This window comes from Eptesicus fuscus, chromosome 5 (genome assembly GCF_027574615.1).
Source record: "Eptesicus fuscus isolate TK198812 chromosome 5, DD_ASM_mEF_20220401, whole genome shotgun sequence".
Lineage (NCBI taxonomy): Eukaryota > Metazoa > Chordata > Mammalia > Chiroptera > Vespertilionidae > Eptesicus > Eptesicus fuscus.
Window position 1 is genome coordinate 21,579,622 of NC_072477.1, and position 27,370 is coordinate 21,606,991.

At 45.4% G+C, this 27,370-nt stretch overlaps 1 protein-coding gene across 1 annotated transcript; it reads right to left on the bottom strand.

Annotated features, from left to right (window-relative positions):
- Nucleotides 1-1,177: 1,177 nt before the first annotated feature.
- On the bottom strand, nt 1,178-23,583 carry BATF (basic leucine zipper ATF-like transcription factor). Its single transcript, XM_008138814.3, has 3 exons — nt 23,338-23,583; nt 21,124-21,228; nt 1,178-1,727 (listed from the first exon to the last, which is right to left on the bottom strand). Exons 1-3 carry the CDS (start codon nt 23,398-23,400, stop codon nt 1,518-1,520), a joined length of 378 nt encoding a protein of 125 aa, XP_008137036.1. The 5' UTR covers nt 23,401-23,583; the 3' UTR covers nt 1,178-1,517.
- Nucleotides 23,584-27,370: the final 3,787 nt, after the last annotated feature.

Sequence of the window (27,370 nt, forward strand, 5' to 3'; positions counted from 1 at the left end):
GGGATTGCATGTTTTAAAAATTCTCATGGCACACCGGTTGAAAATTATTCCACTAACTCAATACTGGCATCATTCCATGAGGCAAGGAGATTTGGGCAGGAGAGGGTTTAGGTTTGAGACCTTGCTTCCCACCAACCAGAACTGTTGATCCTGGTTGAGGAGGTTCTGGCACAGGGAACCCGCCCTGCTCCCCTCTTTTCCGTCTGGTCACCACGTCCCAGACAGCTGCCGGCAGGGAGGCAGCGGGCAGCGGGCAGCGGGCAGTGGCCGTGACTTTGAAGGACCAAGGGATGAGACAGAGGGTAGCTGATGAAGGGGCTGAATCGGGCGCCTCCCATGTCGGTTTTGTCCCCAGCTGGCTCAGCAGGGGCTGGGGGCGGGGGGCTGCCATTGCTCTTGGGCAGGGGTGTGGAGCATGCGGGCCAGCGGGCACTTGGCCTGGGGGTCTCTGAGGAGCTGGGGGACACTGGAGCAGGGGTACCGGAGCACACTGGTTTCAGGCTCAGCCAATACTGAGAATTTGAAATTCTGAAGGCAACCCTGTGTCACCCTCCAGCTGCGCTCAAAGCGGGGGCCTGCAGAGCCTCGTGGAGACAGGCCAGCGTGTGCTCTATCTATCACAGCTCCCGGGGCAGGTCTTCAGCAGGAACGTGCCTGCGACCCTAAGCCACATGTTGCCCCATGGGGGCATGAGGAAAGCACTGCCTCCCGTGAGGGGTTGCCCTTGTGTTACTGGGGGCTGGCACCATCCTGGCCCGCCACACGGCCAGGGCTGGCTGCTGGACGGAGCTGAGGAAGTGTCGTTGTGTGGGTGGGATGGGGGAGCATCAACCGGAATGACCGCTGCGCTGAATGGCATCTTGTCCTGGTCCTTCTCCATGACTAGAGAATGACCCGCTGACAATCTAGAAAGCCTGGGGCCATGAGGAATGGAAAGGGGGGGGGGGGGTCCTGGTGAGGTGATTTGGGGAGGAAAATCAAGGAGATGGCTTGAGGGAGGGTGGAAGAGTCTTTGAAAGCCCCAGCTCACCAAGCAGGTTAACAAACGATGGAAAAGGGGAGAGATTAGCGGAATCTCCAGAGCTTTAAGGGCTCTTAAGGCCAAGAACAAAAAAAAGGCCCCAGCCCCACAGAGTTTAAGGTTTCCAGGGAAATGGACTTGCCAAACGGGTTTCTTTTTAAGACATTTATTTAGAAAAATAACCTTTCCCTGCCTCCTCTCTCTTGTGCTGCGGCCCTTGTGCGGTTTACCTGGTACAACTCTGGGTTGGGCCGCCCACCCGCATGGGGTCCAGCACGTGCTGAGGGGCTGCCACCCCGCTAGGAGGCCTCACCCACTTCCTGCTTCGGTCCTGTGTTCAGTCCTTGTCAAGGCCCCTGTCTCCGCATCTCCAGGTGGAGAGAGGCCTCTGGGGGACGAGGGCCACCTGGCCACAGTCTGTGTGCCCCTCCTGAGGCCTGCGGAGCAGCCGGGGACTGGGGGTGTGGGCTCTGCTCTCCCCCATCTCTGGAAAAGCTCAGGGCTGGAAGCGCGGGGAGCTGACGTGAGGCTGGTGGAAGGCGTGGGCGCTGTACACCACCTCGGGGGGCGAGGGCGCGCTGGCGGCCAGCACCGAGCACAGGGGTTCGTGGCTGCTGAGCACCGACGTGAAGTACTTCATCTCCTCTGTGAGCTGCTTGATCTCCTTGCGCAGAGCCGCGTTCTGTTTCTCCAGGTCTTCACTCTCCTGTGAGGGGGGGGAGGGATCAGCACTGGAGATTAATGTCGGGCCAGGCCCCAAGATCTGAGGGGTGGGGTGGGAGCAGGAGGAGCCAGATTAGATTGACAGGCACATCCGTGGAGCAGGGAATCGGGGGATTTGCACATGTGAGTGTGTGCACATGTGCGCATATGTTTGTAGCGCTGTATGTGTGTATCTGTATAAGCGCGTGTATATATGTGCATGTGTATGCATATATATTAGGTTGAACCACATGAAATTGCTGATAGTTGTCTGTTTCGACCTATAAGAATGGCAGTTTCGTATGGTTCCAACCAAATAGAGGTGTATGTGTGAATGTGCATGTGAATTTGGGTGTGAGTGTTCTCCTTTGTGCATGTAGGTACATGGGTCTCTGTGAGTGTGCATATGGGTTGAGGGTGGCAAGTGTCTGTCAAAAAAAACTGGCTGGCAGGCCAGAGCCTGAAAAAATGGCAAAGAGTTTATGAGAACATCTGATCCTGATTTCACTCTTTTTCACTCTCTGTTACACTGTACTAGTAGCCCGGCGCATGAATCTGTGCACCAGTAACTCACTGCCGCCCTCCTGTAGCTTCCCCTCCTTCCCCCTCTCCCCCCATCGCTTGCTGCCCTGCCCCCTCCTGTAGCTCTCCGCCTCCCGCTTGTAGTTCGCTGCCCCACCCTCCTGCAGATCCATGATCTAGTCCTTATGCGGTTGGTCGTTACACCTCACAGCGTAACAGATAATTAGCATATTCCTCTCTTATTATATAGGGTATTTTCCAAGAGGTCCCAATATTTGCATTTAGTCTTATTGATAGGGAATATAAGACATTTGGGGGGGGGAGGGGGCCTAGCAATCTGAATCTGTGCCAGTAACCTAATGTACATTCTTGATAGCCTATAATTAAGTCACTGCCCCTTTCTTAACAATCTGGTCTAGCAAGACGTGTTTTCCTAATTACTCCCAGTTTACAAAGGGGCCATAAACAAAGAATGTACCGGTTTAGCTGGAGGGGAGGTCACTAGCACCACCCAGGCCAGGCATTTACTAGTAGATACAACCTAACTTCTCCATTCTAACAACTCGGGGGGGGAGGGGGCTGTGGAAGCCCACCACAAAAGCCTGGTAGTTAGAAAACAAAGAAACCAAAGGGTATAAAGGGAAAGCTCCCTCCATAGTCACTCACTCAGGATCTGGAGAACTGTACCCCTGAATCACTGTACTAGTACATCTGAAAATAAGTGGGTTTATCCTGAGTCTCTGAGTACCCCCTGTGTATTTTTCGGTTGCCTGGTAAATTCTGTAACATTGTGAATGGGATCCCTGGTGAACTGTCTGTGTCACCCAGGTTATTAAATGGTCACTATCCACCCGTGTTTGTTTTTGCTCAGTTCTGCTCACCCAGGAGCCTGTTACACGGCATTCTGGGTGTGTCCCAAGCCCCTGTGGTTCCTTTTTTTTTTCCAGGAACACCTTTCCCCGGTTGCTCAGATGAACCATCAGATACGTGCTGATCAGGAAAACTCAGGGTAAAGAGTGCTGATTACTGATCACATTATTAATTAATTAACAGTGACACTCTGGAATTAGCATTTGCTGGAGAACAATCCCACCTTCAGAAAACTCAGGGGGATTTCATTTCCAATGTGTTTTTTGCAGTTCACGAGTCTTGACTCAGTGAAACTTTTCCACTACATTGGTGCCCGTAGAGGAAGGGGAAATGGCACCGAAGATGCAAATAAATTATAATTTCAGTTCAAAAAGCAAACTAATATTTGGAATCGAGGCCTTATTGTGCTAGTTTTGTGTGCTTTAGGTCAGCATTTTCCAAACCTACCATGTCATTAGAATTAATTAGAGGGCTTGTGAAAAATATAGTTTCAGGTGCTTCCTGGAAATCTAGAGGTTTAAACTCAGTAGGTTTGAGGCTTGAGGTGAATTCAGGGAATCTGACTTTTTTAAAAAGACATTATTTTTTTTTTAACTTATTGATTTGAGAGAGAGGAACGGGGGGGGGGGGGGAGAGAGAGAGAGTGAGAGAGAGAAAGGGAGAAAGACATAGATTTGTTGTTCCACTTGTTTTTACTATAATTTGCTGATTCTTGTATGTTCCCTAACCGGGGATCAAATCTACAAATACGGCATATTGGGAAGATGCTCCAAACAACTGAGCTACCCAGCCAGGGCTAGGAATCTGAGTTTTTAAGAAGTGCCCTAGGTCATCCTAACAATCAGACAAAGTTTGAAAATACCAGTTAAATGGGATATCAAACTTGTTTTAATTATTCTATCACGTATTTAGTACCTGTACACAGTACATAGGAACTCAAATGTTTGTTGGTTGATTGGCTGATGACATCAACTGCTGGACTAGAAGTTAACTCAAAATCATGATGGGCAGTGGGGAGAGGTAAGATAACTTCAATAACCCACTCGGAGCGTGAGCTGCAGGCTGGTGAACGAGCTAGCTACATTGCCAACGGCCCTCACCCTGCACCCGGCACCTGCCATTCATAAAGGGCGGACGTGATCATGCACAGCTTCAGCCTGGCATTTCCGGTATGTGGCTCTGAGCTAGAAAACGTGCCTAGGTAAGTACAAAGGAAACCCCCCATCTCTAAAGTGGGGTGGGGGTGGGTGGGATGCCAGGAGTCAGAGCCACTGGCCGCTGCTTCTGCAAGGTGTGGCTCGATTACCATTGTAGTTGTTTCCAGGCACGTCCCAGAGGCAGGGCATCCCCTCTTTACCGAAAGGGGAGATATAACGGTACTTAGGCCCGGAGGGGCAGGGGGTGTTGGTAAGACGGGAACTGGGGGCCTGGAGTGCTGGTCCCTTCCTCTAGCCCTTTTCCTCGCCCCCTCTGAGAGTTTCCACTGGTGACAACACTTACTGTAAATTCTGTGCTCCGAAGAGCCTGGGCAAACCCCAGGCGGCAGGGAGGGGCAGGGTAGGCGGCGCCGGGACCCGCTGCAGCGCTCTGACCTTCTCCCCGCCTAGAGGCAGGCCCGGCTTTCCGGAAGTAACGGCAGGCTCTTCTGAGCTCCGTCTGAGCCCGCTCGGCTGAGCTCCCTCCGGCTTTCTCATCTCCGTCTCCCTGCCCCACTGGCTTGCAGACCCCAGAGCTCTAGGAGGGGGCTCGTAACCACTGCCGCCTCTAACCAGAAAACCACCTCCTAAGACAGCAAACTTGCCTATGCCTTGGGGAGCAAGACTGCTTCCTGCTGTTCCCCTCCCGCCCCCACCCCGAGAAACCAGCGCTGCCAGCCCAGGGGCCACGCAGCCAGCCAGACGCGTTCAAGAGGAAGAGTTTGACTTCCCTTGCGGGAGGAAGCGGCTGATCTGGGGCTTCCTCCCTCCGCATCCCCACCTCCCATTGCTCGGTCCACTCTGACCCTCGCTGGGGCAGTCATGCCCTGGACAGGGCTCACACAGGGGCATCTGGCAAACATGGTCGTGGGAGTAGCAGTTTACACAGAGGTACCATGATCGCCTCCCCTACCTTCCCAGTGCGGGCTGGAAACTTAGAACTCAGTGAGGGGTACGAGGAGAGGACTATTTGGGAGGAAAATTTCCGCTTCTTACATGCATGTCTTCTGCGACAGTGGGGGAGGGGTGGGCCTGCATTTGTCCTCCCGGTAACCTGCTTTCTGCTTTTCGGAATTCATTTAGGCCCTTCAGGCTCCTCACAATAACCCTCCAAGGCGGGTATGGAAGGCCAGCTATGATTATTATCCCCACTTTACAGACGAGGTCAACTGAGCCCTGGGACAAACCTACTCCTCCCACCCCCCAAAATGACTGTGGCAACAGCTGCTGGGAAAGGGGGCTATAGGATTGACCTCAAGACACTTGGCTTCTAAGAGGTCCATAAACTTCGAATGAGTGATTGGTCCAAAGCCCCATAACCACAAAGGAGCAGAGCAGGGCTCCCCACAGCTCAGCCCCGGCTCTCTGTAGCACACCCAACAGATTCTCCCGAGAGACTGGTGACTGAGTTGACTGAAGGTCCATAGGGATTACTAAGAAGTCCTTGGCTGCCTGCCCTATAGTCTCCCAAGAGAAAAGTGGGTCTTGGTTTGGGTGATCCTTAAGCAGCACAGTACAGGATCCCTGAGTCGGTCACACTCGTCCAATCACCGAGCTGGGCATCTGTCTCCTGCCCTGAGCTGGGAGGGAATCTCCTGTCCAGCTGTTGTGCTAGAGGGCTAACTAACTCCAGGCCAACAGTGGGCTCCATCTGTGGTAACTGGCAGGGTCAGGGGTCCTGGATCTTGATCCTGGTTGGGTGACCCTTACTGAGCCCATCGCCTCACGTTGGAACAGGAAGACTGGGCCAGAACAATGAGTCTCAGCCTTGGGCACAGTGGATCTCCTGGGGAGTTTTAACAACACTGAGGCTTGCCTCTGATTTAATCAGTCTGGGGTGCAGCCTGGGCATTGCACTGTTGAAGCTCCTCAGGGGATTCTAATGTGCACTGAATGTTAAAAAACACAGGATTAGGAGATGTCAAAGCCCTCTTCAACTCTCCAATATTTCAGATCCCAAATTGACTACCTGCGTGTATTAGCAAACTAGAGCTTCTAATCCCCACTTGTTGAGAAGGTGTGTGTGTGTGTGTGTGTGTGTGTGTGTGTGTGTGTGTATTGGGGACAGAGGTATGAAAAATCAATTTATATTAGAAAGGTTAGTAGGAACCAAAGTTTTAAAACAATGATGCAGCGTGACTTAATAACTAACATTTATTGAATGCTACCATGTGCCAATCACTCTTTTAAGTACCTTACAGTTATCATTATGTTTAATCTTTGCAACAACCCAATATGGTAAATAACATTATTATGCAGAAGAAGAAAATCTAAGGCTCAGAGAAGTTAAGTAACTTGTTCAAGGTCACACAGCTTATAAGTTGCAGCAACAGTATTTGAATTGAGGCAGTCTGGCTTCAGAGGAGCCCACCATCCTCTCTTGACTTTAAGTCTGTTTAAATCTTATTGATAATTATCTCCTGTAAGGCCTCATCCCTGTTGTATTTCCAATTTAATCTTCCCTCTTTTCCTACCTCATGCAAATCCAAATGCTGATGTTCACAATTCACCCTCATCTGTGGGCTTACTTGATGCCACTCCTATCATGAACCACAAGCAGCTTGGGGGTGGCTAAGAAAGAGGCTTCATGGGGGTGTGGGAACATTCTGGGGAATTCCCTACTGGAGGGGCCAAGGAGGGGGTCACTCAAAGAGCTCTTAAATGATGGGGGAATCCCCAGGCAGGTCCCTTACCACAGGGAAGCCAGCTGGGACCAAAGCTAAGGACAGGCTCTCGCCCAAAGCTCTGGCAGGGACTCTCCAGGCATTGCGAGCAGGGCTTGGGCTCCTTCCTGCCAGCTCTGGTTGAGTGCCTTGACCTTCTCCTTGAATATTCGAAACACAATTTCCAGAAAGGGAAAATAGTCCCTGTGTGTTTCTTCATTAAGAGAACATACAGTCACTTATTGGTAGTGTGACATTTTAACTCTCAACCACACTTAAATACGAGAATAGTGTGCAAAGCTTATGTCCCTCACACCCAGTTATATGTTCTATCTCCACCAGTTGCCAACCCCCATCCACCCAATGCACATGCAGGGCAAACCCCCCCATTCCTGGAGAAGTCTGCAAATTGAGAGATGGGACATTGCCCCAGCCATCGTGGGATCTATGCCTACGCCTCCTACTAGTCCTGGGGAAATTAGCCCTGACTCCTGTTCCTTACCTGAGGAGGGAAGGAGAAGAATCACAAAACCACAGGTCTTTGCACTGAATAATGTATATGCCTGATTCTGAGAAATCTTCACTTTCATGCTTTAAAGCTGAAGTGCTGGGACCATCAGCACCCTCCATCGTCACCTGATGCTTAGCCACATCAGCCATGCCCTCAGGACCCTGTCTGGAGTCCAGTCACCCATTCCTTGGCTTTTAGGACTATGAGTTCATTGACCTCATCTGTGAGAAACACTGTAGGTTGACCCACTCAGCATCTATCCCAAACCCCTTCCCCTTACTTTGCTCTAGAGAAAGAATTCCTCAAATACCCAGCTGCTCTAAACCATGTGACAGATTCTGACCAATGAAATATAAGCAGGAGTACCTATGGGGCAGAGCATTCCTTCCCAACTAAAACGGCAAAGCCTCACGGGACAAAGGCTCCCTCCCTCTGCACAGATCCAGCAGCCAGACTGCAGCCTTGAGGACGAGAGTCACACACTGAGGATGGCTGTGCAGACAGAGAGAGGGAGCGTGGTGCTTTGATGACATCCTCGCACTAGCCCTAGTCTATCCACTTCTGAATGTCTTATTATGAGAGAAAAATAAACCGTGACTTAGGTGTGACTCTGTTTGACAGTTTTCTATTATTTGTAACTGACTGCACTCCTAACTGATACCTCAAGTTAGCAAGGTTATCACTAGCAAGTCCAGTCCTGAGAAACAAACACAACTAATAATTGCCATCAATACATAGGTTTGAACTTTGTTTTGTTTTGTTTTTGTGGGGTTGTTTGTTTGTTTGTTTGTTAATCCTTACCTGAGGCTATTTTACCATTGATTTTAGAGCGGAAGGGAGGGGGAGAGACAGAGAGAGAAAAACAATCGATATGAGAGAGACACATAGGTTGGTTGCCTCCCGCAAGCAGTCGAGGTACGTGCCCTTGACGGGAATCAAACCCACGGGCCTGACACTCTACCCACTGAGCCAAACTGGCTAGGGCTGTTTGTTTTCTTAAGCTGTCAGGGTTCTGAGACTGAGCGCTGGGGTTATACACATATAGTTGCCCCACACTCACTTCTCACGTTCTACCACCTGCTCCTGACAAAGTTAAAACGTCACTGCTCCCAACTCTCAACCACGGCTGCACATTGCCATTACCCGAAGAGCTTTAATAAGCCTTCATTCACAAACTTCACCCCTGGAAGATTTCAGTTTCATTGTTCTGAAGTGGGTCTCAGGCATCCATATTTTAAAAATACTTCCCAGGTGAGCTAAATGAGCAAGCAGTTTGAGAATCACATCAATAGCTGATTTCTTTAAAATAATGTAAGAATATAAAAATATATACAAGGTTGAATTTTATTTATAAATAATCTATAGCAATAAAAGCATAATATGCTAATTAGACCGGACATCCTTCTGGACAAAGCCAGGGCTGCGAGGGAAGCCGGGGTCCCGGGTGCCAGAGGGAAGCTGGTGCCGGCAGCCGGGGGATGGAAGGCCTACTCTTGCACAAATTTCGTGCATCGGGCCTCTAGTATAAATATAAAGAACATCAAAAGGGTGGAAGAACATTTCTAAGTAAAAAAAAATTTCTGAAAGTTAATGCCTGTTTAAGGCAAAGTGCCTCACTATTACTATTGCATTATACTTAGTGAAAACAATTTCAAATAGCCCAGAATAGTTCATTTTTAAGATGGAAAGACAAGAGGTAGGGCATCTATTAGAATCTCATTAATTACAACATTATCAAACTAGTTCTGAACTATTGAGCTCCGAGAGGGCAGTGACGATCATTGTCTTCACTGTTTTGTCCTCAGTGACTAGGACAGTGCCTGGCAACTTGGAATTGGTAATCATTTACCAAAATCTGAGACCTGCAAATGGAGAGTCCACTAAAGAAATTCGTGATGCCCATAAAACTTCCCAGGAGTGTTTAACCAACCATTTAAGTACTTGAATAGCTCCCACTTTGTAATTCCAGGATAGTTACAAATAAGCATAAGAGAATCTTTATTTTTAAAGTCCAAGTCGAACCCCAGCTTAGCAACACTTTTGTTCCTCAAACTAAAGCTATGGGGTGCAAGCAGCAGAATTATACCACCTTAAGAACGCTAGCTCAGACTTGACTTTCCCCATATTTGATCTCAGATGTTCAGGGCTTCAGAAAGGCCATCCCTGATCACTGTCCTCATCCCCATCCCTTAGAGTCACTGTCACCATTAATTACACTCTTTGATTTTCTTCAAAGCCTCTTCGTGTGATTCGTGTGTTCATTTGTCTGTTTTCCAGTCTGACTTCCAATTGAATGTAAAGTCCATGAAACCAGGGACTCAGTCTGTCCCTGCTGTATTCTCAATGCACCTGGCACATAGGAGGCTATCGTGTACTTGTACAGCAGAATGAATCATTTCTGCTGACATTAGCACTAGTACTGGGAGTGTGTATAATTCCCTGGGCCACCCTACCTCCTTAGCAATAAGGCATGTTCTTGTGGGGGTGTGAGTTCAATCCTCAGTCAGGGCACATACCCAGAAAATATTTTAGTTACAGGGTCCTCGGGTCCAGGAGATGACATTTTAGTGCTAGGACTCTAGTCCCCTCTGCTTGGCCTTGACATTTATCACTACTCTTGAATTTTCCTGAGAGCTCCAGGTCTCCCTTCTTGGTTCCTCTACATCTAGGATGACTAGATGTTTACTGGGACAGTTCCAGTTCGTACTTATTGTCCTGGCATAGTTGTTTCTAGTGCCCCTTTTCACTCTCAAAAGTGTTTCCACTTGGAGGATAAATGATAAGACCTATCAAAACCTGACCCCCAAATTCCAGGTCAATGACATCTTCTCTGTTCCTATCTATTATTTCATCCAGAGTTCACTTTGCTATTTGACCATTTTCTTAAAAAAATGTACAGCATAACTACATTAAAGATATTTTTAAAAAATTCTATAACACCATGATCCTAGTCCTCTAACAAGACTGTTTTCATTTGTGCATGTTGCCATCTTGTCCTTTCTAACGAACATAAAATACCTATTTTTATAAAAATCTCAATCATAGTACAGATACAATAGGTATTTCCTTCCTGCCATAATTTTGTTATAATCACCACAATTAATATTTTTAATGTCTATATCATCAAACAGATGATCCACAATTTACTGAAGATGGTCTTCTAATGTCAGACATGTGGTTCTATCAAAATGTTGCTATCATGAATCATGCTGCAGTGGACATCTTGATCCACGCTAGTTTTTGTTGGTTTGTTCAAATATTTCCTAGATAAAGTCCTAGGAGTGAGAGTACTGTGGCACAGGGCACAGCCAGGCTTCCGGTTCCTGGTAAGTATTACTGAACAAGTTGTATTACTGAAGAAGGGTAACGTAAGATGTGCCACATCACCAGCAGTGAATGCATACATCAATTTCCTTACAACCTAATTTTAAACATTTTATTTGGCCAACTGGCTTTTTGAAAATTTCTTCATAATATTATAAATTATTGATTACTACAGAGGAAGAACTTGCTATGTGTCAGTTTGGTACAGCAGCAATTTTGCCCCTCAAGGGACATTTGGGGGTGTTTGGAAATATTTTTGATTGTCAGAACTGGGGCTGAGGGGGTGCTACTAACATCTAGTGGATAGAATTTACATGTTACAATGCATAGAACCCCTCCCCCGCGCCCCCCCCCCCCCCCCCGACACACACACAACAAAAACTTATCTGACTCAAACTGTCAGTAGTGTCAAGGTTGAAAAACCCTTTGTGTGTGTCATTTTCAAAATCAGAATAGAAAATAAGGTTATTTTCATTCTGGTAGGGAAAATGTTACATAAGTTTTTATGTCATAGCTTCTGTCCACTAATCTATTGGAGTCTTGATGTTTTTCTTAAAAAGGATGTTCTTTCTACAGCATAAACATTAAATTTGCATTTATTTCATTTGATGAAAATATTTTCCCCAATATGTCATTGTCCTTTTCATCTTGGGCTACAACTTTAAGACCTTTTAAAATAAAGGAACACTGCCCTAACTGGTTTGGCTCAGTGGATAGAGCGTCGGCCTGCAGACTGAAGGGTCCCAGGTTCGATTCCGGTCAAGGGCATGTACCTTGGTTGTGGGCACATCCCCAGTAGGGGGTGTGCAGGAGGCAACTGATCGAAGTTTCTAATTCTCTATCCCTCTCCCTTCCTCTCTGTAAAAAATCAATAAAAATATATTTTAAAAAATAAAATAAAATAAAGGAACACTTAAACATCAGGCCCTCTCAATCTTAGACTCTCTCCCTTTCTGGTCTCTTGCTGTATGCTTGGCTTCTGTTGCGGAAGAGTCTCTAGGGCATTCAGACATACTGCCTAATTCTTGGTTTACTCTTTTTTTTTTAAATTTCTTTATTGATTAAGGTATCACATATTTGTCCTCATCCCCCCATTCCCATCCCACACCCCTCCCCACGTATGCCCCAACCCCCTGTTGAACTTAACCATTGGTTAGGCTCATATGCATGCACACAAGTCCTTTGGTTGATCTCTCCCCCCTCCCCCCACCCTCCCCTATCCTCCCTCTGAGGCCCGATAGTCCGATCGATGCCTCCTTGTTTCTGGTTCTGTTCTTGTTCATCAGTCTATGTTGTTCATCATTTCCCCTAGATGAGCGAGATCATGTGTCACTAGAGATATACTTATAAGAACTGAATGTGAGACGAGCAATAATAGTTATGCTGACAGGCAAATGAATCAGTCTATAGTGAGTTTCTTTCTGGACTAACAGTTCTTTTGAGACCCAATTTCAATGTCCACCAGTTCCTTATGTGTACATGTCAGCACTGACCCCTCAGCTCTGGATGGTGGACAAATGGTGGTAACGGAGGTCCGACTCCCTCTGGTTTGGTCTCGGCCGGACCCAGGGGCACGGCTTCACCCGGACTCAGGGATACGTGGCCTCACCCAGACCCAGGGGGCGCGTGGCCTCACCCGGGCCCGGGACCCAGCCTCACCCGGATCCAGGGGCACACGGCCTCACCTGGACCCAGGATCCGGCTTCACCCGTACCCAGGGGCGTGAGGCCTCACCCAGACCCAGGGGCGCATGGCCTCTCCCAGACCCAGGTGCGCGCGGCCTCACCCGGACCCGGGACCCAGCCTCACCCGGATCCAGGGGCACACGGCCTCACCCAGACCCGGGATCTAGCTTCACCCGGACCCAGGGGTGCGTGGCCTCACCCGGGCCCAGGGTCGCGTGGCCTCACCCGGATCCAGGGGCGCACGGCCTCACCCGGTCCCGGGACCCAGCCTCACCCGAATCCAGGGGCACAGGGCCTCGCCCGGACCAAGAGGCGAGTGGCCTCTCCCAGACCCAGGGGCGCACGGCTTCATCTTGGTTTACTCTTTGCAAAAGGACATGTGAGAGCAACACCATCTGAATAACAAAGTCCTGCTTAGCAATATGGCACAAAACAAAGCTAATGGTGGGGCCCTGGCCAGATAGCTCAGTTGGTTAACGTATCACGCCCATATGCCAAGGTTGTGGGTTCAATCCCCAGTCAGGGCACATATAAGAATGGGTTTTTCTCTCTTTCAGATCAATAAATAATTTTAAAAAGTTTTTTTAAGCTAATGGTGAAAAGTCAAGAAGTTTGGGTTCTTGGTTGCCCTTGAGAAAGACATCAGTGTCCTCATTGGTAACACAGTAGGTTGGCCCAAAGCATCTCCTTTTAATTCTGTGGTTCTATAGACAAGGGAGTCTGATAGCCATTATTGTTACTCCCTCGGTAAGCTGCCATGTGGACCCCTGACAGGATTCTCTACAAATAACCCACCATCTGAAGGGGACTTTGTCCTGTGGAATCAATCTATGCTTCCTAGGAAGCCGGGGGCCTGACGGAGTCCTACCAAGAAGACTAAGAAACCCCCCAAGCTGCCTGGGCATGGGCTCTTTGCCAAGACTCTCCCATTCTTTTTAAGAGAAAGAAGGCTGGGTGCTGCTGAGGACAGCTTCATAAAGAAAAGAGTCTAATTTTTTTAATCTGATTAAAAATGGTATATATTCATCATAATAAAATAAAAAAACGACAGAAAAGTGCTAGGTATAAAGTAAGCTACTCAAAACTCAGCCACTCAGAAATAACCACTGTGAGGCTTTTAGAGAATATCCTTCCAGACATCTCTTTATGCATGCAAACATGACCAAACCCACACATTTCACATTAACGAGACTGTGCTCTGCATACTCTTTGTCACTTACTTTTTTTCACTTGGTCTATGTCATTGACAACTTTCTGTGTTGATAAATACAATCTTCACAGTCATTTTTAAAGCCAGCACAAATGATAGTGGGTGAGTGTTTCATAATATGTATAATCCCCTATTGTTGGGCATCTGTCCAATTTTATAGTATTGATAAATAATAATGAATTGAGCTTCTTTGTGCAACATTTTTTCTTCAAATTCTTGTAAGTGAAATTGTTCGAATTCTTGTAAGTGAAATTGCTGCTCCAAAGGGTAGTCACAGATAAGATGTTAATATTCATCCTTACACAGCTTTTTAAAAAATATTGTTTCAGTGGAAATATTGATATATTTCATAGAGACATCTTTACTTTTTTGACCAGGCCTAATGATGGAGGGGGAAAGTGAAATTTTGGAGGATGTTGCTTAAAGAACAAAAAATAAATTCAGGAAGAGATTCAAGGAGGATATAGGCTATGGAAGATGAATACATCCTTATAAGAGTCTGAAGAAAGAGGCAGTATAGCTTACTGGTTAAGAAGATGGATTTTGAAGTCAGACAGGTCTAGTTACAAGCTCTGTGAACTTGGACAAGTTACTTAACCTAACATAGGGCATGCAAAGTGAAGTTTTTGTACAGATTAAATGAGGTACAGCAGGTAGCACACATAACACACAGTTCCTGGTACACAGTCCTGTGTTCAATATGTTTTTGATAAAAAATTCATAGCAATAGAAGCCAAGAGAAATGTCTCCTTTCCACAGATGGTTCGCTGATTTTACACGGAAATTTTTAGGGTAGAACCAGTCAGAACATTGCTTCTTTGTGGTTTTGGTTATTGTTGTTTTGTTTTACGAATTTTTTATAACTTCTCGATGCCAATAAAGCTATGGAATGCTTTCCAGGAGAGAGCAAAAGAGCTCTGTGAGTGGAAAGGGACCATAGGCAGACTTGTCTTTCAGGCCTCCCAGAAGACCAAGAGCAATAGTGTTATTCTGAGGAGGCCTGGGCGGTTAACATCTTTGCTGAGCTTCTTTTCCTCTATTACTCAGATTTCTTCCAGTTATAAATATCTTATTTCTCATAGCATCAGCTTAAAGCTTTATTTAATGCATAATTTACACTCGTGATGTTTGCTATATACGGCATTAAAGATCTGCTCTGGAACCTGTAAACCTTCCCCTTTTATTAAACTAGTGCGGGACTCCTTCAGGAGCCAGCCCCTGGCAAGCACCTGTCCTGCCCCTGTCGAAGGGAGTACCTGAAGTTTCAGCTTTCAGATTTGGCCCCGTTACTCTACCTTGCTTCCAATTCCACCCTCAAGGCCAGATCTGACTTGCCAACAGCACAGCTCTGAGCTCTTACTACTGTCTGCCTGACATGGCCTCTACTTTCCGCCTTTTCGTGAACAAAGCTTCTCAATTGGTCTCAACTCTCTTTCCCACTGACTCAGAATCCTTCCTACCTCAAGGCACCTGCGAGCCACTACAATGAACCCGGATGGCCACACAAATGAAACCAATCTGCCATCCCTTTTACGGCCTGCATAGTCCTGTAGACATTAGGGTTCTTCATTATAAATCTTAACCGATGGTTCTCCCAAAGGAATGAGATATCTGTGGATGATCAGAGGATAAAATGTCACAGTGGGAGACTATTCAGTGCCTAAAATCAAAATTTGGAAAGAAATCATCCTAATGCATATGTTGTAATGATCGATGTTGAGAATTTAAATATCTATATTATAAAAATGAAAACAGGTGATGAAAACATCCAAACTATATTTTTAAAAGGTAAAAAATGCAAAGTATTTCTCTTCTGCTTTAGACTTTCCATCCTACTTTTCAGAAATAAATACCATTAACAGTTATTTGAAAAATGTTAAGTTTACACGTATATATATATGCACAGATAAATTTTTGTCTTTATTAGAAACATGCATGGGCACAAACTATGTGCCATGTTCACACCTTTTGCACTTAAGAGTATAGACGTTTGATAATCTTTTCAGATTAGCACAGACAGATGTAACCTGTTATTTTAACAATCCCATGGTATTCCACTGAACGAGCAAATTATAGTTTAATTAGTTCTCTACTGATGGGTATTTGGCTTGTTTCCAGTCTTTGCTATGACTAACAATGCAGCCATGATGATCTTTACATGTACATAATTGTGTAATCTGTGGGTATGTTTGTAAATAGACTCCTATATGGAAAATTGCCAAGTAACAGGGTGTGCACTTATAAATTGGATGGACATGGCCAAATGCCCTCTTACTGGAGTTGTACCGACTTATACCCCTACTAGTAATGTGTGGTGGTACCTGCTTCTCTAATGCCTTGGCAACGTCGTGTATTAGCAGCATTTTCCTCTTTGCCAATCTGGCAGGCGACTTTCACATTGCTTTACTTGTCATTTCACTAACTATTATGAAAAGAAGCAACTTTTCCATATTTATTTGCCATTTATTTCTCTCTTCCTGTAAAATGCCTATTCATAATCATCGCTCGTTTTTTTCTTTGGGTTGTCAATCATTTTATTATTCATAAGAGCTCTCACATATTAACTAAATATGCCCTTTTTTGGTCATATGTGTTGCAGATGTTTTTCCCAGTCTACCATTTGCCTTTGATCTCGCATATAGTAGCTTAAGCTGTATAGAAAATTTCACTTTTATGTATAAAGGTAATGTCTCGCAGTATTTCCCTTTATGGTTTCAAGGTTTTGTGTTTTATGTGGAAAAAACTCCATTCCAAGATAAATTTTTTAATGCTTGTTTCCCCCAAATTTCTTTAGTTTTCTTTTCTTTCTTCTTTTTTTTTTTTTTTGTAAAAAACATGTAATCTATAAGTAAGTTGTATAAGAAATAAAGATCGGGGGGAAAGGAGACATATGTAAAACTTTAGACAATAAAAAAAAAGAAATAAAGAAGCTAGCTTCCCCTGCCGCTCCCCCCGCCCACCCACCCGCCGCCACCCACCAAAATGGCTAGCCAGTTGTCCCAATTCTATTTATTGAATAATTGCTTTCACTCACCGGTCTGAAATGCCATCCTACTCATTTTGCATTTGAACTTGTGTCTTAGGAATTGACATATGTGATTGGGTCTTAAATTTGAATTTGTTTGAGGTTTATTTCTGTATTCTATTCTATCCAATATTCTGTCTTTTTCATATTGTTCTTATTTCTACATTTGTAATTCCCTTTAATATCTTATTCAGGTAATCTTTTCTAGTTGCCCTCCTTCTTTAGAATTTTTCTGGAAATTCTCACATGGTTATTTTTCTCTGGGAACTTAGAATAGCTAATCTAGTTCTCTTCCAAATCCCAGAAAGTCCTATTGGGCTTTTACTGGGATCACATTAAGTTAAATTTTAGATTAATTTAACAAAATTGCTATCCTTATATAAGATATACCTTTCCATTTATTTTGAGTGTTTTTAAGTCACTTAGAATAATTTTATAGATCTTAAAGATTAAGTTTTGCATATTTTTTGTTAAATTTATTCCTTCCTTCAATTTGCTGTTGTTGGTATTATAAATGGAATCTTGTCTCCAATTAAATTTTCTAATTGGTCATGGTTTACATATAGGAAAGTTATTACTTTTTGTGTTAACTTTGAAAGCTGACTGGATTCTCTTAAAATTTTTAAGTTTTTCAGCTGATTATTTTGGGTCCACTTATTAGCTACTGATACCTTTTGAAAATGAACTGGTCAAAATATGCCCTTCTCCTTTTAATCAATGTCTGTACTAAACCTAATAAACTCTATAGTTGTCTGTTGCAGAAACTTAGTGTAATGGGTGCTGTGTGAGACACCCAACCAGAAGAAAATTAAAACAGAATGTGGATAAAGCATCAGCCTGTGGTCTGAAGGGTCCCAGGTTTGATTCCGGACAAGGGCACATGCCCAGGGTGTGGGCTCGATCCCCAGTAGGGGGGCGTGCAGGAGGCAGCGGATCAATGATTCTCTCTCATCATTGATGTTTCTACTTCTCCCTCTCCCTTCCTCTCTGAAATCAATAAAAATAAATATATTTTTTAAAAGAGAATGTGGACTCTATTGATATTATGAGAAGAAGTACTTGGTCCAGTTTATGTGAGGGATAGTCAATGCTGGATGTTGTAACATTTGCATGAGATTAAATACAATCATCAAAAGAGGGTCTTTCCCTACTGTGTTGTTTTAAAAACAATTAATGTACAGTATCTTGATGTAAACCACTATAGATAAATATGGAAAGTGTTAAGTAATAAGTATCCCCCAATTTCACAGGAAAAACAAGGTAATTCTTTTGGTAGTTTAAAGATAGATAGTAGTGGTAATGTTGAAATTGAGAAGATGGCATTATCCTAGTATATACGAGCCTAGCACACTAATACAAACATGGTCCTATGTGCTGCTTACTCACAGTAGTTTCTAAACCCTTGTCTTTAAAGTGTTGATAGATGAGTCCTATGACTATGTCAGAGGTCCAGAGAATAGTTTCAGAACCTCAGCATGTGGAGCCAAGCATGAAAAGGAGTCCAGGGCAAACCAAGCACTCAACCCTAAGGATGTTGGTGATAACCAGAAGATTTTCTACCTGAATAACAAATGTAAGAGGCTAATGGATGGAGAAGATGGGTAATTACCACCTGAGAGGAAATAAACATTTAGACCAGAGCCAAACTTTCCATTTGATGGTGACAGATTTATATGTTGTGGCCAAAAGATTCTACCTGAAGTCAAAAAACATCAGTTGCATTGGCTGCAAAATTGCTATGTAAACTCTGATGTGACCTACTCATTGGGCAAAAAGTGAACGTGAAATCTGTGGTGCTCAAAAGAAAGGAGTGGGGAGGAGTTTGTGTCTAGGTGTGGAGAAGATGGGAACATTCTGGAGACTGAGGCTGGGGTCGGGGTGTTAATGTGTACATGATTGGAGGCTCTACAGACTCCAAGCCCCAGGGATTATCCTAATCTAGTTATGACTAGTATAATCAGATGGGCTAAATCTTTTGGTTCTAACTCTTATAGAGTGAGAGAGCTGAGTCAGCGCTGAAAACCTGGCCACAGCACAGAAACATACAGAGCACCCTCACTGATATATCCCCAGTGGGTTGAATGAAGACAGTGGGTTGAATGTACAAGGAGACAATGGTGCAGCTGGAGATTGGAAGACTCCTTTGTTCATGCTAAGTGAGCTGGCATGAGTTTGGAACCATTTCCGGGGTCGGGGAGTGTTGTAGAGGAGTCTGAAGCACCAAAAGTGTGTCTGAACGCTCCAGCCTTGAAGACATCTTTCTGTGAAATTCTGTGATCTATAGATATAACATACTTTATTATTATAAGAAGCAAAATAAATCATCATAACTATATAAATATATAAAATATATAAGTATGATGACTTATTTTGTTTCTTATAAAAACTATTTAACATTACTCTTATTATCCTTAAATTTTTTGAATATTTGTTATATGCCAGGCACCGTGTTGAACTCTATATACACTATCTCTATAAGGTAGTAATTGTCATTTTCCATTTTAATCTGAGGGAGGTGAAGAGCGTCTCTAAGGTTGCTCACACAGATTGCAAGCAGTGGGGCTGAGATTCAAACCCTGTCCTTTTGACTGCGGAACTGCTGAGCTATACTTAGTTTCAACATTTAAAAAAAATTGCAAACTTAGAAAGTTTATAGCAGTTTCCCAGTCTCAGGACATTGTCTACTTGCACAAAAAAGGAAGGTTTTATCCTTTCTGATTTTTATTTCTTTGTGTGTTTTTTTTTGTTGTTGTTGGCTTGCTCTAAAGAATATTGAATTAGAATCAGACCCTGATAGAGACAAAGTGATTGATCATAGATTTTCAAGCTTAAAATAGTAAACGGGAGTATTGTGAGATCCTAAGCCATAATGAAATCATGGAGAACATATCAGTAGCAGGATTAACAACTTAACATTTAGACTGCTGATCACAGTTATCAAAGAGGACAGACTTGCTGTTCATTCATTCTTTTTCTTTGTTGTTCAACTCAACAAATATTTATGAACTTCAAACTATATTAGTATGCAAAGGAAGATACGCTGATTACATTTCCAATAAAACACAGGCATCCCATCAGAGATGTCGGTGCAGCCTGCTCTCTGCTTCCTCACAAAGCTTTTCTCTAAAACTGCATCTTGCTTTTTCTTTTTTTTATAAATTTACTTTTCAATTACAGTTGACAAACAATACATATTTATTTCAGGTGTACAGCATAGTGATTAGACATTTATATACCTTGCAAATTGATCACCCCAATCAAGTCCAAAACCCATCTGACACCACACATAAACACCTTACTTTTTCCTGATAAGATGGAATCAGCTATTCTAACTGGCTGATTTCCATTGCTAATCTTTCAAATAAACACAAGCATATTCATTTTTGGTGCCAATTGCTCTTTTACCATTGAAATGAGTTACTAGGATGCTGGAGGTTTGGGAATGGTTCAGGAGGCAGGGCAGAAAGGCAGAGTTGCTAGAGAAAGTGGAGTGGATGGAAGAGGAAGGAGCCAGTGAAGTAAGAGTTAGTTGGACAAGGACCAGATTAAGGGGCAGAGTGAAGAGAGGCCAGGTGATAAGGTATGGCAGACAAGGAGGGAGTATTACCGACAAAGCACACAGCCAGAATCTAGAAACACCAACTAGGGTTTGGGGCTGCTGGTAGAATTGCAATTCAGCATTGAATTGCTCAAGCCAGGGGTCAGGGCCTTCTCTAGAAAATTTGAGACTAGAAGCAACTCAATGAGGATGGTGAGCATCCCAAGTAAGTGCACTAGAAACCACATATTCCACAGACTCCCTTGGGATATGGTTAAAGGGAGAAGTTTCGAAATAAAACCTTGATGTTCAGAAAAAAAAGAAGTAACGTGCAGTACCCTATGGACCTCCTTGCCTCAAATGCAGGGTGGCTGCCCAACTGGGCTCCCAGGGGATGGGACTATATGAGATCCTAGCACTGTGGGATGTTGGGCTTCCCCAAAGCTCTTCATAACATCTAAATTCCTCCCAGAGACAGTCCTCCCTTCTGCTCTCTAGGCTCATGAGGGATGGAGCTTTCTCTGGCTACCCCATCCCTGAGCAGGTGATTCTGCCTTCCTTTCAGCCTCTGGGCTTCCCCTGCTCAACTCCTTTACCCCTCATTCCTCCTCAGGGGGCAGCAAGAAGGGGCTCCTTTCTCTTTCAGCCTTCTGACTCATTCCCTGACAGAATCTTCTCAATACACTAAAAGGAGAGCCTCCTCTCCCCCCTCACCCCACAGCCCTCACCCTTCTTCTTACTACCCCCACATCCACTTCCCCACGCAGGCAGATTCAAAGCTGTGGTGTAAGCATCCATGGGTGGCAGGGAGCAAAGTCTAAGGCTCAAGAGGATGAAGAAAGGTCTGAACACTCACCAAGTGCAGGGTGTCGGCTTTCTGTGTCTGCCTCTGTCGGCTCTTCTGGGCAGCAATGCGATTTTTCTCCCTCCTCTGAACTTTCCTCACATCATCAGATGAGTCCTGGGAAGCAGATATGATGAGAATTAGGCACATCTTGCTTCTCTCTTCTGAGCTAACGCAGGCTCTCCTGCTGTTTGATGTCCACCATCCATCCTTCCATTTCTTCATTGTTTCATTTGCCCATCCACCCCCTATTTACCAAAAGGCCAAATACAGAAGGGAACTCTTCCCCACACTCTGTTATGCTCCCTTAGGACTCTATAATTTTTTTGCCCAAAAGTTACAGGAAGAGGGCAAAGACCTTGAGGCCTCAATAGAGCTGTATTTGGAAAAGATGGTTAAGGCGATGAAGTGTGTTTTATCACCTCTCCCCCTCTTCAGGGCTGCTCCACCCGTACTCTCTCGCTTTTTGGCTCAGAACTTTCTTGCTATTTCTTTTCAAAACTTTTTGAGCACCTACTATGTGCCAGCTTCTGTACACGTGGTTTGTACCCCTCTGCTGGCTGTGCTAGTGACAGGGGCAGTGCCTTCTGCTGCATTCCTGGGCTGAGGTCCCCATCCCAGATCTGTCTTTTTTTTCCCTGAATTCCCTTCATTATGCACAGTGACCTTGACATTCCCCATGACCCTGAGCTCAAGAGGTCAAGACTGGCTTTAATGGTGAAGATTACCTGGCCGTGGCAGGTAGTGAATGGACACTTAAAAGGATCAGGGGACCTTGGGTGTTCTCTAAGTGCATCTTGCAGATGGGCATGTCCTCTGCTTGGGCAGAGAGGTTAGCTCCAGCTTTCACCCAGATGCTGCAGGATGAATGCAGGAGTCTGAGTGAAGCCTTTCTGCAAGTCCCCCACAGTCTAGAGGTGTGCCGTTCCTAGGGCAAGACTCTGTGCTCACCAAGCATATGCCTCACTAATTTGCCCAACACTTCCAGCCATTGCAGTAGGAGGGCACTGGGTTAGATAGGAAGGAAGTGCTCTTCCTCTGAGGGGCATGCGGACCAGGTTACCATGGAAGCCATGAGTAATTTCCTTCCTAAGAAGAGTACAGACTTCCAGGCAATCTGAACCACCCTGATACCATCTCGGGCAGAGGACTGGATTGTTTGCCCTCTAGGGGTCTCAACTAGGACTCCTCCCAACCTGCTCCTCTCCTCTTAATGCATGACCCATGTTATATTACTTTTATTTTGGCAGCAGCATTTTGAAAGCCCTCCTGGATATCCGTGCTAAGAAAAAAATGAGAGACATTTTAATCCCACGATGTATCGGAAGAGAAAGAAGCCTTCCTATGGAGAAGGATGTCAAGACATGTGGTAAAGAGAACACCCCAGAAACTGTGAAGCAGGCAGAGTACCCCATTTTTGGCAACCCCCACGCTGGAAACTTTGGACTTAGAAGTCACAATCTAGACTCCAAACGCCCCAGAATCTCTACCTCAATCTCTCTGGTTTCCCTGGAGCTGAGCTGAGCTGCTAGGAAATGTCTCCAAGTCTCTAGTCACCTCCTGATTTATTTCCTTCCTCCTGGCCAGAAGCCACGGGAGAGAGCGGTGTTGGCCGCAGCCAGCATCCCTCTGCTGGCTGTGCTGGTGACAGGGGCAGTGCCCCAGTAGGTAAGATAGACGATAGAGCCTTCCGTGCTGCCCCGGTTCCCCTTCCTTTTAACTTCTTTTTTTTTTTTTCCTTCTCCTTTTCTCTCCCTGACCCCTGTCTCTCTTGCCCTGACGGCTGTCTCCCGTCTCCCTGAACACCACATCTCTAGCCTTGGGGTCATGCCTGCCAGCAGCCCATGCCGAGGCTCCTCCTCTTGTGATTTACTGCCTTGGAGAACGCAGAGCCTTTCCTGCGAGAGACCAGAGTTCTTTGATGTTCATTCTCCCCTGGGCTTCCTAGAAAGCTTCACGGGGTGGGAATCCAGGTGAGGCGGAGGCGAGGGGCACCATTGGAGGACCGAGGAGGAAAGGGGGCTTCGGCAGAATGGGCAGAAGGGTTAGGGTGTCTGCCAACAGGCTCAGCTTGATTGCAAATCCCACGTCTCAAGTCTAACAGACTGCTTATGCCACCGGCCACTCCCTCGCTCCTCGGCAACCTGGGCAGGACAAGGAAGCCTGTCCCTCTTGGTGTCCCCCCAGGAGAATCAGACGGGAGAAGGGAGGGAAGGGGGACTCTACCTGTTTGCCAGGAGGGGGAGAGCGGCTGAAGCTGGAGTCGCTGCTGTCGGAGCTGTGAGGCATGGCTGCAGTCTTCTGGGCTGTCCTCGCAGCCCCAGACGCCTCTGGGCTCTCTGGTCACCAGCTGGCTTCCCTTCCCGACTGCTCCCAGGCCACCAGGTCGCCAGCCCACCCTCTTGGCAGGTCCCTCCTCTGCCCGCCCGCCCGGCAGCCACCTCTGACCCCTGTGTCCTCCTCACTCTAGGGTGCAGAGGCACTGCTCCCCACAGGGACATGTCGTTAGCTCTGGGGCTCTCACGCTCTCTCTCTCTTGTGGTTTCTGGTAACTCACGCTGGAAGTCACATGGGCGGAAACTTAAGTTAGAAGTTAATTTAAGATAAAGTACATATATCTGGGAAAAGACCCACAGAATTATGTGAAAGAAAGAAAAAAATATACACAAAACCCCAGATACCTTCCGACAGTTTGAAGCTCTCTTTAATTGATGAAGATAAAAGAGAAAAACACCAGGGAGGGAAAAACCCCAGCCAGAATTAGCAAGTCCGGCTACTGTCAACACGCGCAGAGAGTCGAGAGCAGGGAAGGAGTTTCCATTGTCACCCGACTTGATTTTTTAAACCAAAATAAAACAGAGAGACTGGGATTTCTTTCTGGTTTTTGCCTGAAAGCAGCTGCCCACCTGTCCTCACTGCTCTTCCAGTTCAGCCAGCCTTGAGGGGTGGGGGTGGGGGATGGGGTGGGCTGGGGCTGAAAAGGCCCCAGGACACAGTTCTTCCCTATCACACAGAAGAAGCTATGGGCCATCTTGGCAGGTGATCTCTTTTAGGGAGAAGGTGCCTCTCAGTTGAGGGTCTTTTAAGAGCTCAAACTTAATGACTCAAGAAATTCACTAGAGCCCTGGCTGGTTTGGCTCAGTCGACAGAGCGTCGACCTGAGGATTGGGTTCTGGGTTCGATTCCAGTCAAGGGCACATGCCTAGGTTTCAGGCTCGATCCCCAGTAGGGGGCATGCGGGAGACAGCTGATTAATGATGCTCTCTCGTCATTAGTGTTTCTATCTCTCCCTCTCCCTTCCTCTCTGAAACCAATAAAAAATGTATTAAAAAGAAAGAAAGAAATTCACTAGGTCAGAGCCCAGAATGAAAAAAACAAATAAAAAATAAAATGAGCATTAAACTTGGAGTCAAACCAGCCACGATTTGAAATCTGGCTTGGCCACTTAGTACATCTGTGGCTTTGGGTAGCTCACTTAGCTCTAAGCCCTCACTATCTCCATCTGTAATTGGAGGAAGAGAAAAGCTGCCCTACCCATCTCTCAGGACTTTTTTGAGAAGTAAATAATATAGCTCGGATTAGAATACCCGTAGCAGATTGTAAAAGATGCTGCAAATGGCTGTTACTTGTAGTATTACTAGCTTTGTAATGTTACTAGCCTTGCCATCAGTACATTTGTAGAGTTCTCAGTAAGCAACCCAACACTCATCTGGGCATTTTGGCTTTTTAAAAAGGACTTGCCTTAGTTCTAGTAAGGCTAAAATCCAAATGCTTGCCCTAACCGATTTGGCTCAGTGGATAGAGCGTAGGCCCGTGGACTGAAAGGTCCCAGGTTCAATTCTGGTCAAGGGCATGTACCTTGATTGCGGGCACATCCCCAATAGGAGGTGTGCAGGAGGCAGCTGATCGATGTTTCTCTCTCATCGATATTTCTAACTCTCTATCCCTCTCCCTTCCTCTCTGTAAAAAATCAACAAAATATATTTTTAAAAATAAATGCTTGCCTTGCTTAGTTTTAGGATCAACAGGAGCTATGCCCCTAAAGAATCTTGTATCCACTGGCTGAGTTTCTGCCCTAAGACAATATTGTTCTAAGGGTAAATTGAGCAAAACAAATTTCTTCTCTCCTAGAAGTTGTATTCAAGTCCGGGAGGCAGACAGTAAATAAAGAAGTTACTACATAATGCATCAGATGGCGTTAATTGCTATGGAGAAACATAAAGCAGGTAGGGGTTTGGGAAATTTGGGGGTCTAGTGGGTTGCTAGTTCTACAGGGTGATCATGAAGGTCTTACTGAAAAGGATCATCTGAGTAGAGACTCAAGGGAAGAAAGGGAACGAATGGTGTGGGTGTCTAGGGGAAGAACATTTCATCAAGAACCTGAAATGGGTGTGACTAAGTGGTTGAGGATCAACCTATGAACAGGGAGGTCGCAGTTGGATTCCCGTCAGGGCACATGCCTGGTTTGTGGGCTCCATCCCCAGTGTGGGGCTTGCAGGAGGCAGCCGATCAATAATTCTCTCTCATCGTTGATGCTTCTGTCTGTCCCTTCCTCTCTGGAATCAATAAAAATATATTTTTAAAAATCACCCTGAAATGGGAGTGTGTTTGATGTGTTAGAGGAACAGCAGGGAGGCCAGACTAGGTGGAGCAGAGAGGCAGTGAATGGCAGGAGATGAAGTCAGCAAGGTATCTTGCAGGGCTGTGGAGGCCACTGGAAAGATTTTGTCTTTTGTTCTGAGAGAAATGAAGACCCCTGGAGGACCCACCCTCCCACTTCCACTCTGTGATGCTGTATCTCAGCCACTATTTATTTCCTTCATAGCACCCATCACATTTTATAATCATTTCACTAGTTTATTAACTTTGTGTGTGCGTGTTTTGATTCCACCATTAGAATGTTAACTCCACTTACACATTTCATTCAGCAAATGTTTATTGAGCACTCACCAGGTATCAGGCAATGTTCTAAGTACTGGAGACACAGTTAGTAGTTGACTTTTTCTCAGAATGAGATGATGAATCAGTTTAGCTCTTGCTGCCTAACAACCCACAAGAAACTTACATGGTTTAAAACAACCAGTTACTTAGCTTGTGAGTCTGGAGGTCATCGGAAGGTTCTCCTGGTAGAGGCTGGGCTAGGCGGATCTCAGCTGGACTCTGTCTCTTATCCTCAGGCAGCTAAGGTTGGCCGACAATTGGCGTATCTAGAATGGTCTTGTCTGGGATGGTCCTGCTCCAGGCGGTCTCCCCTCCCCCAACACGTTTGCCGGGGCTTGTTCACACAGCAGCTGCCGGGATTCCAGGAGTAAGAGCAGGAGCGCTCACAGCCTCCTGAGGCCCAGGCTCACGCTCTGCACGCTGTTCCTTCTGCACGTGCTTTCGGACAAAGATCGTCACAAGGCCAGCCCAAACTCGGCGGGCTGAGTAGCAGACTTCACCTCTGGACAGGAGGCCTGTCAAGAACTGTGGCCATTTCTGCGATCTCCCGCAGATGAGGAGCCAGGGGAGGCTTTAGAGCAGAGGAGTGGCGAGCTCTAACTTGGGTTGAACCGGACCTCTCTGGTTGCAGTTGAGATTTTACTCGAGGGGAGCAGAGTGGAACTAAGGAGGCCAGTTAGGATTATAACACTGAATTATTGCAATAATCCAAGTGAGAGATATTGGTAGCATAGACCATGGAGGAGGTGATGAAGGTGGTGAGAAGTGGCCACGTGAAAACCAAAGACTGTGTTTCTCTCATCTCTAGATATATGCCCAGTGCCTAGGAAACACCTAATAAATAGTTGTCAAGTGAATCAATGTATGAATAAATAAATGAATTCCCCAAGAAGTTAGCTCATAACTTATGGCGCTTATCATGACCCATAATGTCCTATATCTTTTCTCACCCATAGTATACCGAAAGCTGTATAAGGATAAAAACAGTCATATTTATGTTCTATTAAGTTTAATTTAACATTTATTAACAACTATTATGTAGCAGAGATCATAATTATGAATAAGACAGAGATCCTACCCTCATAGCAAGAAGGGGAAGTAGCCAACTAACCAAATAGGTTATTATAGTGTTATAATATTTACATGAAGTTCTTTGTCTTTGAATAGTCTAGCATTCAAGCAAATACTTGTTGAATGAATAATTGCTTGATTCTGTGGTTTCACATCAATACACTTATTTATTATGTAACAGAGACTAATGAGGAGAGAAATTAAAATATTAGCTGACGTAGAAAGATGGTCTCTTTCAATGATATTC

Bases quoted from the DNA above. Each gene is read 5' to 3' on its own strand.
- BATF (XM_008138814.3), bottom strand. From the start codon at position 23,400: ATGCCTCACAGCTCCGACAGCAGCGACTCCAGCTTCAGCCGCTCTCCC. The intron at 21,229-23,337 runs GTAGAGTCCCCC...TCTGCTTCCCAG, and splicing joins CTCCCCCTCCTGGCAAACAG to GACTCATCTGATGATGTGAG. The intron at 1,728-21,123 runs GTGAGTGTTCAG...CCCCCCTCACAG, and splicing joins AAGCCGACACCCTGCACTTG to GAGAGTGAAGACCTGGAGAA.